General features: G+C 40.4%; 1 protein-coding gene across 1 annotated transcript in view; it reads left to right on the top strand.

Moving 5' to 3' along the window:
* Positions 1–2,757: 2,757 nt before the first annotated feature.
* The window catches only part of LOC104586244 (exocyst complex component SEC5A-like), a 146,501-nt gene continuing 135,062 nt past the window's right edge, over positions 2,758–14,196 (top strand). Inside the window, exon 1 of the mRNA XM_010243412.3 lies at positions 2,758–3,290. Within this exon, the coding sequence (XP_010241714.1) occupies positions 2,907–3,290 (384 nt within the window). The 5' untranslated portion in view covers positions 2,758–2,906. The remainder of the gene's footprint in view (positions 3,291–14,196) is intronic.

Raw genomic sequence — 14,196 nt, forward strand, 5'->3', positions numbered from 1 at the left:
TCTATCATCTAGGTCCACATTAGGCTTTCTATAATATACTTTATTAGTTGCATTGTAATGAAAATCTTTCACCATTAGCTATATCTCGATGAATGATAGAAGGTCACCATTAACATTATGGTTCATGAATACATCACCACTATTATATATCATTAGTGGCATGTTCAAAAAGTAACCACCATGGTGTATGTTAATATTGTACATCTCACTTGACTTATGGGCAAAAAACAAGCACAAGTCTCAATGTTAAAACCATATCAAATTTCATGTTGTTGTACGCTTCAATAAACTAAGAGATATATTAACTAAGAGAAACAACATTCAAGTGTATTAAAATCATTCCTCATTTATCAAGCAAGCTGTTAAATAGAAGTTTTGATTTCAATTTTGTTGAGTTTTAACTTTGTAATAGAATAGGGGCTGCCCCCCCCCCCCCCCCCCCCCCACACACACACAAATGTTTTGGTTTGCCTTTTTGAGTTAACCCTTTTGTCTTTGTTGTTTTGTAAAATAACCCCCTTTGTTCTTATGCTCCCCCATTTTTTAACACTTTTATTTAGCCTCTTCTCATACTTTCTACACATGTTAACATGACAAGGAGGCATGGTGGATAATAAAGTGGATGTTTAAATCCATTTCTATATACGTTAGGATCTACCACCATAGCAATAAAGATGTTGTAATTACATGTACCATTGACTTTCAATTTCCAACAATAAAGCAATGTTAAAGACATGGAGCTAACATTAATATACTAGGAATCTAACAATAAAGAACTATTAAATAGCTGAAGCTAACCACAAACATGTCCACAACAAAAGTTTTTCTAACAAAAATATACAATGAATCACTATCTGTAGACAATATTATACTGGGATAAAACATAGTAAAAAAGAGTTAAAGATAGATGAACAATATTATACTAAGATCAAACACAGTAAAAAGTGTTAAAGATGGACCTGGACAAATATTTTACTACGATTAAATACAATAATGAAAGGTAGATCAGAACAATATTATACCGAGATAAAACACAGTAAAAAGTGTTAAAAACAAATATGAACAGTATTTTATCGAGGTAAAATACTAATTACAAACAATATTACACTAACGTATAAATTAATTAGTATAAACAAATCATTTGAATACAATATTCCATGCAAACGGGAGATAAGTAACGAACATGAACAAAATTTAGAAGTTGGCAAAAGGAACAATGAAAATCTTAGGGTTTGTTGACAGACGGAACCCTACATACTATGAATTCCCTTTCTTTGAATCAAATAACATAGTTTCTTACATTTTCTTGTATTATTATGCAATAGGTTACCTTCTTCTCTAGTGACAACAAAAAGCACGTGTTCTTTTCTGGCGACTGCAGAGCAGATCCTTTCTTCTTTGGTGATGACAACACAGGTCTTCTTCATCAACAAAGTTTATATGTGAACAATATTGTGGTTTTCTTGCATATCCAACGATTTTCCAAGTGTGATATTTTGGTTCTCAAATGGAGTTGGTTCGAGGTTTAGACTAAAATCTAAAAAAATATTTGGGTAATAGTGAATAGGGGACATGATGCCCATTTAGGTCATATTGAAAAAAAAAGCATTTCATGCCCCCTCACTTGTGGTAGGGTGTTTTGGTAAAATAACACCTTCCGTCAACCGAGTTAATGGTTAGGGGGTCTTCATCTCACAACTAAAGTTCAGGGAGTCTTTTGTTGCAAAATAAAGTATAGGGGTCTTTTTCATTGACCCTATAGTATAGTTTCAACTATAGATAATATTATATCTATATAAAATACTATAAATAATATAATATAATATAATATAATATAATATAATATAATATAATATAATATAATATAATATAATATAATATAATATAATATAATATAATATAATATAATATAATATAATTAGGATTAGGGCAAGGTGGGGACTATACTATCAATCCCCACCCCATCCCTAACCGGGGACCCTTGATCATCCCCATCCCCGACCCCGCCCTGGTAATGCAATCCCTATCCTGGACCTAGGGGTATCAATCGACTGGTTTTAGGGTCTGAATTGGACCTAAACCAACTTTCTAAAATCATGAAGCCAAATCCTTGTCCAATTTGAAGCCTATCAAAACTGAAATCAACATAAAATCACTTTTACATAAGTAATTGTATGAAAAGTACTTTTACGAAAGCACTTTTACAGAAGTACTTCTATGAAATCACTTTTACAATAACAGTTTTATAAAAGCACTTTAATAAAATCACTTTATAAAAGTATTTTTATAAAAGCACTTATGCAAAAATACTTTTATAAAAGCACTTTTATGAAATACTTTCATAAAAAATACTTTTGTAAAAGGACTTTTATGAAAGTACTTTTATCAAAGCACTTTTACAAAAATGGTTTTTGTATATTTTTATAACTTTGTATATATTCTTTTTTATGATCCAATCGAGTCCATTTATATTTTAATGGATTGGATTGGGTCAATCCATTTATAAGTGGACTCACAGTGAGCTGATTAGGTTGAACCAAATCCAGTCCAATTCACACCTCTACCTGGACCGGGGGGAGGCCGAAAAATTGCCATTCCAATTTGCGCACCTGAATAACACGTGCTATTACATTTAAGTAGTAATGATAGTGGGCGGCATTTGATGCAATGATATAGCAATTACATATTCTCATCGAAGGGCATATATAATGTAGTAACATTCCACAGATTTGACGCCAGCAAGAACCGAAAAATCACGATCCATTCCTTTGAAACTCAGAATTTTCCGTACTCTTCCATTATTTCGTTCCCTCTCCCTCAGGAATAAAAAGATACAAGATCTACAAATCATCACTGTTCGTTGTCGGATCTGAAAAAATAAACAAGAAGAGCAAGAACTAATCAGAATGTCAAGCGACACTGATGACGAAGATGAGCTTCTCCAGATCGCGCTAAAAGAGCAAGCGCAGAGACATTACCAGAAGGGCCCAGCTTCCAAGGCCAAGCAGGTCACAAATCTCGTTCAGCAACCTTCTCACAGGGGTTCTGCACCGAAAATGACTAGCTCGAAGCCTGCTCAGAAACCTCGTCAAACTGTCGATGACGACGACGATTCGGAGGTCGAATTGCTGAGTATCTCATCCGGAGACGAGGATAATTCCAAGGATCGATCGTATGCTGCCAAGAATCGGGGTGCTGGAGGTGGTGGAAGGGGGGGAAGAGATGATGCTGGCGATCGAGGCTGGGATGGAGGTGAACAGACATGCTGGAAGCATGTTGATGAGGCCGAGGTAGGTGAAAAATGCCGCTGATTAATTTTCTCAATCTCACAAATCTAATGGTGCTAAAGATTTCCACATATTTAGGCTGGTACTGACACGAGCCGGATGAAACACTGGCAATTCACTGTAATCGTACACTGGTACTAACATGAACATAGTCGTGGCCCCTATGTCACGGGGAACATTGTTCATGGAAGCCATTAAACTGAACTTTGATGGGTACTGTCTAGACAACCTAGTTAGCTTAGAATAGGTGGAGCTGTTTTCATTTTGTAATCATGAAGGAGTTACGTTCACTCAGGGCTAATTGGCAAAGATAACTTAATAAGGGCTGAATTATTATCACTTCTATATGGGTTATGGTATGTCCTCTCTTACTTAGGGTTCTTCTAGATTGTTGGTTGAAGGTGATTGCGAAGTGTTTATTAGCTGGATGAATTGGGGAGTGGCAAGATACTGTAGAACTATAGTCACGAAATTAGAGAAGCAAGGTCTCTTGGCTTCTCAATGAATGCCTCATTCACTTGTGTCAAGAGAACAGCTAATTCTTTGGCTGAATTTCTAGCTAGAAAGGGGGTGGATAGGGCAGAAATATACTGGGGACCTACAGTAGGTGTGTCTGTACCAAAAATACTTAGAGGATGATGGGAATAGAAAGTCCATTAGGCTCTTTGACAGACTTAGGGACCAGAAAATAACTCCTGGAGAAAGAAATAAGTTTTCCTCCAGTTCCTGCACTAATGATTATTTCATAGTTTTTGGGTGATTGTGATTTTGGTATTTTTTGAGCTTTCCAAATTTATCTTTGTAGTTATTATTAGTGTCTTGGGAATATGGTTAACTGTCTTAAAGGGTCAAGTTAGTTTAAAGATATGATTAGGGAGTTCTTTTGTTTTTTAAAGAAAGGTAAGGAATGTTATATATTATTATAGAGTGCTTTTAGAACTTTGAAAATGTAAAGATGTAATCACATCACTTTGATCAGCCTTGTCTATTTTGCATGATTTTGGTGTCAATGGGTAGGTTTTTCAGCTATCTATTCAATGTGACCAAGATCTTTTAAATTTATTTTCTGTTGGAGTGGGTGGTAGAGTATGGGATCCAAATACTAATTTTTCTGTGCATCTTTGTCGGGAATCCATGGTGTGGTCCCATAGAAACTAGCCTTTTTCCAGCATCTGTGGTGTGGTCCCATTCCTCCTAAAGTAAAGACCTTTTGTTGGGAATCTGCCAATCACGTCATCAATGGCTGTGATAGATTCGAAAGAAAAAGGACAAACTAGTGTCTCTCTCCTCATGTGTGCGTTCTCTTCTTGAGAAGTGGGGAAAACACTAACCATCTTCTTATGCATTTGGTTTTGATACCTAAGTATGGAATCACTCTTCTCTTTGGGAGGAAGCAATTGTGTGGCCCCTTCAAAGCTGAAGGACTTGTTTGTTATGGGTGCTATTGTGTGCAAGATCTCAAGATAGAAAATTTTATGGAAGTGTATGTGGGCTCCTGTATTATGGGGTTTGTGAAATGAAAGAAATGGTAGAAGGCTACGGAGGTGGGAATGCTGAATGAGCTCATTATGATAAGGGTGGTCTGTTGGGCTATGGTCAGTGAGGAGTTCAAAGGTGTCTCTCAAAGTGATTTATTGATGTTGTGTTTGGTACCTGTGTCTACCTGAAACATTTGAGGTTGATCAATACAACTTGGAGAGAGATATGTGTTGTTATATCACTTATGAGAGTCATTTGAGCTAGGATGATTAGACTTCATTCCCCCCCCCCTCCTGGAGCAAGAAGCTTCATGTTGACATTTCTACAAACATCCTCCTAGACAGGCATTTTTAAGATATTTCTGTTTTCACTATATATACCTCAAATAACAGTTGTATGCCAATTTGTATTGATCAACCCAATATGTTTCAGGTAGAAACAGCAATGTTAGAGTCCTTCTTCTCATCAATTTGTATTGATCAACCCAAAATGGGAAGGAGTCACCTGAATCAAGTGAGCCCAATATAACTGAAACTTATGCACCCCTTTCTTAGTTAAAAAATCAGCCATTGTATTATCTGATCTCCTTTCCGATTGAATTCTGACAGTCATGTTTTGGTCAATGATTTAAATCTTTTCATTGCTTCCTTATAGGTCCAAAATACTGTATCTGGACCTTCCTTTAACCACCCAATCACCTTCAATTAACAATCTTTCATAGTTTAATGCTCTAGCAATCTGTATTCCCTGCAATGCTGCTTAAAATTAGCATGCACAGAATCCCCCACTCCTGCAGGACCTGAGAAAAAACAAGAAAACGACCTTCAGTATTCCTGAAGACTCCCCCTATACTAGAAGACCCTAGGTTACCTAGGCTGCTATCATCAAAATTTCAGTTAATGAATCCTTTAGGGGGCATCCAAGCTACAACATGCCTTTCCTTCGCAGTAGAACTTTTTTCTGCCAAATATCATCGAAGGAAAAGTCTAAGAATAAGTCCACAGATTTAGCCCAATGTATTGCCCTTTTAACTATCCATTCCCAAGCAGCCTCTTCATTCCTTTTCTTATCATTGAGGATTCTATCATTTCTCTCCTATCACAGTGTCCATGTCAAGGTGGCTCTAGCACATCTCCACAAAACTTTACCTCTTCTATTCGGCCATCTAAAGGTTCTAGGGTCAAAAAGGTTATCAATCTGCAAAGCACAATCAACTTGCAACCAAAAGGACCAAAAAACTTTTCCCAAAAGCCTGCAATAAAAGGGCCAGAGACTAGTAGGTGGTAACAACTTTCTCCATAACTCACAGAGTACACTAGTTTGGGGAGATACAAAGGTAAAGTCTTCATTTTGGCAAATTGTCTAGGGTGTTTAGTTTCCCATGAAAGATTTCCCTACAATGGGTTCCAACCTTAGGAGGGATGGGCATGGATCAAATCTCTTTATATGAGAAAGTCTAAGGGGTAGGGGGTAGAACATAATGTAGAAAAAAAGCATTGAACAGGCCCTTAGAGTGAGGAGTCCAAATATGACCATTTGGCTTAGAAGGATCCATATAGACAGAAGTCACAGAACCACGACTTTTTAAAAGTAAGGCAGCCTGGTCAAACTCATGGTCTCTTAAATATCCTCTTAAGCCCAAATTCCAAGTAATACTAGTTGGTGAGGAAAAAGAGACAAATCTTTGGAAGGGTTCGTTTTTAAACACAAAGAGGGAGTACAAGGAAGGAAAAAGGTCCTTTAGGGTGGAGTTGCCAATCCAAAGGTCCTCCGAAAATATAATTTATCTCCGTAACGCACATCATACTTGATAAGACTTAGAAAGTGAGGAAGAACTCCGTCTATGACCATCCAAGGTGATGCCAAATTAGCTTACCCTAGCATACCAACTGTTATCTACTCGTTCATGAATGCTATCGACAACCTCATGCCAAAGTCTCTTTTCTAGAAGCCATCTCCATAGCCATTTACCCAACATCACTATATTCTTCTCCCCTATGTTACCTATACCCAAACCCCCTTGTTCCTTGCTCTTGCACACTAAATCCCATTTAACCAGATGATCTTTCCTTCACCAGTCTCCCACAAGAAATCCCTCGTAATCTTCTCTAAATAGGTCTGCTAATTTGGAGTAATCTTATTCATCTGAGGGTGGAAGCTTTTGTGTGGTTGGCAGCATTGGATGTCATCCTCATGATTGATCAAAGAGAGGCTTTCGAATGATAAGTATTTGCTACATGTGTAAACGGTGAAGAAGACATGATGCAATTATTTAATGTAAGGTGGTGTCTATTCTATGGAGATTTTCTCTTTTTTGTTTTGAGTACAAGCTGTGTGTCCTTATAGTCCTGATGGAATCTTGCATATTCATGAGGTTTGGCAAAAGTTATAGTGCCAACTGCCAACCTATGTGCTTCATTTTAGCAGAGCTATTGCATAGGATTCGTCCTGCTGTGTCTGCATCAAGAAGTTACACAATTGCAGGAAAGGAGTTTTCAAAGGAGTCTCCCTCATCATCCTAGGTTGTGAGATGGGGAGTGAAGGTTTCAAGCTGGCTGTGAGATGGAGAAGAGAAATGGTGTTTGAAGCTAAGAAGTTTGTTTTCGAGGACTGCCGAAACAACAGTCAAGCTTGTCTGAAGATTAGAGAAGAGAAAAAAACCACTGTTGTCTTGTTCAGGGATGCTGTGGTATGGGTTAAAGGTTTCGTGGAATCGTGGATGCAGCAATTTACACGAAGAAAGAGAATGGTTGGAAGGGTCAACTGAAGACAGAAGGGAAGAGTTTGGAGTCGCACTGAGGATTAACAAGAAGGTCTGGTACATAATCTTATCAGAGTGTTTCGGGGAAGGGAAGGGGAAGATAGTTTGTATTCCAGAAGGAAATAAGCAACAGGGGTGGAGACTTTTTGCTGGGAGGTTACAGGAGTATTTAATTCTGACTGAGGAGGCGAAGAATGGGGTGCAAAAGGAATTACAGGAAAAAGAAATCGAGGGTGCAGTGGGGGATGAAACGGTAAACAATGAAGTAAAGGGAAGACAATCGGTAATGGCAGAACAATCGATGATCTCCTGCTCAGTGAAGACACGAAAGCTGGAGTTGGAAGTGGAGAAAGGGGTTTACTGCTGGTACGAAGGTTGCAGACTGGCAACCTATTTTAGCAGATATTGCAAAGAAGGTTGGGCTTCCTCTGGATTCATTGGTAGTGCCTTTTGGTGACAGTAGAGCGGTTCTAGATGCAGGGGGTGAGAAGATTGAGTTATCTTCTTTTCAAACACAGGCAGGGTTGGTTACCATTGAAGAGTGGCATATGTCCTGCAATGAGTAGGATGTATCTGTGGGAAAGCTTTAACTTAAAGTTAGTTGGGCTGCCTTTTAACTTCTGGAGGAAGGCGATTGTGGAGAAGATAATTTCTGCAATGGGGGGTTTAATGGTGGATTGAAGCTTCAGCAATTTGCGAGCTGTGGAGGTAAAGCTGCGTGCGCTGAAGCCGGAAGAGGTTCCTCAGTTGGTGGCTATCTTCTCTGATGGTTTATGGAGGAAAACTTGGATTCTGACGGAAGCTGAAGCAACTTTGTGGAGCCATTGTTTGAAGGAGGTAGACGACGATGATGTGGACTCTATGAACCCACATGGCATGCAAAGAGAGGGTGGCAGGCTGGCTGCCTAATTAAGGAAATTAATTCAAAAAATTTAAGTTTAAATTTTCAGGAGGTGGGGCCATTCTTTGCTGATGTGGTCAAAAGGGGGTCAGACCAGGGGTGAATTATGGAGGGTAAGAAACCTGAACCGAACCAGAATCAGGCCAACCAAGCCAAGGGGTTGAACTGGGCGGAATTACCATGTGACTCACTTAAAAGTCAAGTGAGTGCAAGTAAGGGGGGAGAGTCTATAGACGGATTTCTGGGTCTATCTTCTTCCCCAAAGAAGACCCAGTCGAAGAACAGCTTGAGCAGGCTGAACATGGAGAAATTTAAATGGGTTCAAAGAACACCAAGAAACTAGGAGGAAGGTAGGACAAGTTTGGATCGCCCAAACCCCAAATATGTAAGGACATGTACAGAGGAGAAAGATGGGAAAGATAAAGGGTGGATCGACTATGGATTGTCTGATGAAGAGGAAGCTTCTTCTTCAGCTGGGTCAGAGACTAAATCACTTGAAGAGGTGACAGAAGTGGTTTTGCTGGAAGAAGATTTGCTTGACACTAGCCTTTTCTTCGATGTTGATGCGGGCTTGGAGGAAGTCAACTCCACTCTGAAGCTGCCCAATAGGATGCTGATATTGATCTCCTCCCGTCGCCGGGATGAGGTCGGCTTCTCCCCTCGAGCTATAGTGCCAGGCACGGCTCTCAGAAGGAAAATAAACAAAGATAGTTTTGTTGGAAGGTAAATCTCTCATACCCATTCGATTGTGGTTGGATACATATATAGAGCTCAGGCTTGATGGCCGTTACAACCGAAATGGAAAAGACAAAATAAAAAGGCTAATGATTGCTAATGATGCGCAGGGAATATTTCTGCTGTAACAAACTCTGCAATTCTGCTACTCTCCACCAGCTGTCCTAGAGCAAAAGACCATGTTAGCCTCTGCATGTCAATGTGTCGTAACACTCCCTCCCCCTTCGAAAGCAGCCTTGTCCTCAAGGCTAGACTGAGGAAATTTCTGTTGCAGTTCCGTGAGTATTTCCCAAGTCGAATCTGTTGCTGGGGTTCCTTGCCATTGAACCAGTACCTCTGTTACTGCCTTGTTGCCTTGTCGTTTCAATCTTCTGTCAATAATTGCAGCTGGCTGGGGTTGGAGTGTGCCGTCAGCCGTTAGTGGTGGAAGAGTGGCTTGGGCATGAGAGCTGTCTCCAACCTTGGCCTTTAACCAAGACACATGGAAAACAGGATGTAAACGGCAGCCTTTTGGTAATGCCAGGCAATATGCAACTGGACCAATTTTCTCTGTTGTTTTGAATGGTCCGTAAAAACGAGCTGCTAGCTTCTGAGACTTATGAACTGCCACTGTGCTCTGCCGATAAGGTTGCAGCCTCAAGTATACCCAATCTCCGATGTTAAAATTCCTTTCTGTTCTCTTCCGATCTGCCATTTTCTTCATTCTGTCTTGGGCAAAGAGTAAATTCTGTTTAAGTTTTTGCAGAGCCCTTTCCCTTTCCTGTAATTCAGCCTCCACTGCTGGTGCTTGAGTTGTTCCTGGGATGTAGGAGATCAAGTTTGGTGGGGGATATCCGTATAGTGCCTGAAAAGGGGTGTTTTTGGTGGCAGAATGGAAAGTGGTGTTATACCACCATTCTGCTAAAGGCAGCCATCTACTCCAATTCTGTGGTTGTTCACTGGTGTAACATCTAAGGTAGGTTTCCAAAGTCCTATTAAGGACCTCTGTCTGCCTATCTGTCTGAGGGTGGTATGAAGAGCTCATATGTAGCTGTGTTCCCTGAAGTTTGAAAATTTCTCTTCAAAAGTTGTTGATGAACAGAGGGTCTCGATCACTTACAATTGTCTTGGGCGTTCCATGCAATCTGAAAATTTCTTGGATGAATACCTTGGCCAGGTCAGAAGCAGAGAAAGGGTGGGTTAAGGCAATGAAGTGTGCAAACTTAGTTAATCGGTCCACAACTACCCAAATGGTAGTTTTCCTATTGGAAGAGGGTAAGCCTTCAATGAAATCCATTGAGAGTTCAGACCATGCTTGTTCTGGAATGGGTAGAGGTTGTAGAAGTCCGGGGCATGGTAGGTTTTCTACTTTGTTTCTCTGGCAGATTTCACACTCCTTTACCCAATATTTAACTTCAGCTCGATAGCCTTTCCAACAACAAATCTTCCTTAATCTTGTAGGGTGTTGTAGTACCCTGAATGTCCTCCCCCTGGGGCTGAGTGGGCTTCCTAAAAAAGTCTCCTTCTAAATATTGAATTTGGACTGATTACTAGCTTCTCTCCCTTCCAAAGCAGCCCATTTTTAATTGAGTATTTTCCTATGGGCTCCCTAGCTACATCTTTGTACCGATGATCCAATGCATCCACAAACTGGTCCCAAGAGGGTTGTGGATAGTGCTCAATGAACCAACAATACCACTCCACTACTCTTCCTTCAAAGCCCAAGCTAGCAACCTGAATCCATTGGTCTTCGGTGATGCCTTGTAGACTGAACTTAGGGAGTTCCAACTTCGGTCTCCATGTTCTTGTGCCAATCGACCCCCCCGTCCTGTTAGAAGCTTCCGTTTCCTTGCCTCTGTCGCCCGCACCTTCTGAGACAGATCGATTGGTGTTCAATTCTGGATTCCCTCCTACCGGAGGTGGAGGTCGAGGAAGTTCAACCTTTCTTCAAGATTCGACATCTCCTCTCCTGATGGGATGTCTGGCTCCGCAATTCTGCTACACTCCACCAGCTGTCCTAGAGCAAAAGATCACGTTAGCCTCTGTATGTCAATGTGTCGTAATAGATGACAGACAGGAACAATACCGAGTATGGCTTGGTTGAAGGGGGAGTTCATCTGGATTTGAATAAGGAAGAAATTGCCCAAGTTTCGAACAAGGTGCAATTAATTGATAGGCTGGTATGTGGTGATCGCAGGCAGCCAAGCTCCGATGACCAAAGCTGGGGTGAGCAACAGAGCCTAAGGAGTATTTCACAGGGTAAACCGATGGTAGGAAGCCTCCCAATTCAAAATGTTCCTTCTAAGGAGAGTCATGAACCCCAAGTTCCTGACTTTCAAGATGGAGCAGAAAATCTTTGTTTTTGCGTCAAACCAGTGGTGGAACCCACTCAAGGTATGGCTGTGAATTTCCAGTTTGATACTAATCCTTCCTTGTCTGTTGCCCCTGTTGCGGAATCCCACATTGCCATCTTGCAGCAAGCCCATAAGGAGAATGGGGGGGTGAGTAGGGAGAAGAGAAACTTAAGGGAAAGAGAGGAGGAAGAGGGGGAAAGAATTTGGAAATTAATAGAAAACTTTTTGGAAGAGTTTAAAAGTAAGGAAGTGGAGGAAGCGAGTGGAAGCCAACAAATAGAGGAACTAGGCTTAAACAAAATTGAGGATCCAAGAAAGAGTAGTGAGGTTAAGAGGAAGGATAAGGAAGGTTCAATGGCCGAGTTTGTTGACCAGCTAGGTTATAAAATAAAGGACCCAAAGGAAGTCTTCTTAAGAAAAAGGAAGGAGGTATCTAAGGCTAGAAAGAGAAAGCTTAGTGAGGCTGAAAGATTAAGGAGAGATGTTGAGGAGGATAAGAGATTTAGTGAGAGTAAGGGGAGAAGAAGGAGGAATAACTAAGGGCTATGGGGGGAGGAAGGAAAAGGGCTATGATCAAGGAAGTAATAAGACCAAATCCAGATGTAGTTCTCATTCAAGAATAAAAACCAATGGAATTTGATGGTAGATGGGCCAAATTTATTTGGAAGGCAAGGGGTATCAAGTGGGCAGTGAGTCCTTCTTGGGGGAGTTCAGGGAGATTTAATTACTCTGTGGAAGGATGAGGTCTTGGAGGGAGTGGAAGAGTTGATTGGGAGGTTTATTGTATTTATCAAATTTAGGCAGTTAGCAGATGGTTTCGAGTGGGTCCTATCAAATGTCTATGGTTCAACTGGGTATAGGGAAAGAGGTGAACTTTGGGAGGAATTGGGAGATATTAGAGGACTGTGGGAGGACCCTTGGTGCCTAGGTGGAGATTTTAATGTCATCAGATTCTCGCAGGAGACTAATAATATGAAGAGAGAAAGGACAACTAGTATGAGGAATTTCAATAGTTTCATTAATGGCTTTGAGTTAAAAGAGGTTCCTCTCTTGCATGGTTGTTTCACTTGGTCCAATCTACAGTCAAATTCGATTTGCTCGAAGTTGGATAAATTTTTGTTCACTACAGATTGGGAGGAGCACTAGGGGGTGGTTACCTCTAGGATGTTGCTCATAATTACTTCAGATCACTGGCCTATCACTCTAATGAGAGAGGAGGAGGGAAGTAGAGGACCATCACCTTTCAGGTTTGAGAATATGTGGCTTTCCCACCCGGGGTTTTTTGGGTTGGTCAAGTCATGGTGGAATGGTAGTAATCCAAATGCAAATTGGGAGGGCATGAAACCGTTAGAGGATATTCTGTATCAGGAAGAGGTAAGTTGGAGGCAAAAATCTAGGCATAAGTGGGTGAAAGAGGGGATAGGAATACCAAGTTCTTTCATGCAATGGCCAATGGTAGAATAAGGAAGAATTTTATCTCTAAACAAGAGGTTGGAGGGGTGGTTCTCACTCAGCAAGCTGAGATAGCTAGGGCTTTTGTGGAGCACTTTAAGTCAATCTATAGAAGAACTTTAGACCAAAGTTTTTGGTTGGAAGGTCTAGATTGACCTAAACTTTTTGAGGAAGACAAGGTGTGGTTAGAAAGGAGGTTTGAGGAGGAGGAAATTAGGGGAGCTATATTTGCAATGGACAGATCCAAAGCACTAGGGTCGGATGGGTTCTTTGTGGTTTTCTATCAAGATTGTTGGGAGATTCTGAAGCAGGATATTATGAAAGTGCTTGATGAATTTTTTGATAGGGGGTGATAAATTCGGGGTTGAATTCAACATTTATTGCGTTAGTCCCGAAGAAAGGTGGAGCTTATCAACCAAGAGGCTTTAGACCTATCAATTTGGTGAATAGTTTATTTAAGATTGTGACTAAAGTCTTGTCCCGAAGAATTAGAGAGGTACTACCAAGCATAATTTCACAAAACCAAGGGACCTTTTTAGGGAAGAGGCAGATTGTTGATCAAATTTTAATTGCAAATGAGTCTGTGGAGGAGGTGAAGAGAAAGGAAGAAAGGGATTGTATGTAAGCTGGATTTGGAGAAAGCTTATGATATGGTTGATTGGTCCTTTTTGATGCAAGTGATGGAGTGTTTTGGATTTGGAGTGTGTAGAGAACACTGATGTGGGCCCCACTGTGTTCGTAGGACAGCAGTGTATTTATTTGTTTCAGTTATAGCAGTGTCAGTTTGAGTCAGTTTGTTAATTCAGTTGTTATTTATTTCAGCTTTTATTTACTTTATTTATTATGTAAGTACTAAGGGCAGATGTGTCCTTTCCATTATGTACTAAACATAACCTATAAATATTAAGAGAGTGGCGGCGACAGATTAGTTTAGAATCTGTCCCTCCTTTCAACAACTTGTGTTCTCTTGTTTCTCTTCTATTCTCTCTTCTTTCTCTCACTTTTCTTCTGTTTTGCAAACCTAAAACCTATTAGGATTCAAGACTGATTACAGTCTTGATCTTCTACTTGGTATCAGAGCCTATCTAGGGCTTCTCATGTGTGTCTAGTCCAGCCGACCACATGAGGACTAGCTAGGGCTGAAAGTTTTGAAGAAGTTTTCGGTGGCTGAATCTTGGAGATTACTAGAAGAGGTTCGCAGCAGTTGAAGACTTGCCGCGGCTTGCAGAGAGTTGGTAATCAGGAAGA

This window comes from Nelumbo nucifera, chromosome 1 (assembly GCF_055504915.1).
Source record: "Nelumbo nucifera cultivar China Antique chromosome 1, China Antique-T2T, whole genome shotgun sequence".
NCBI classification, from domain to species: domain Eukaryota; kingdom Viridiplantae; phylum Streptophyta; class Magnoliopsida; order Proteales; family Nelumbonaceae; genus Nelumbo; species Nelumbo nucifera.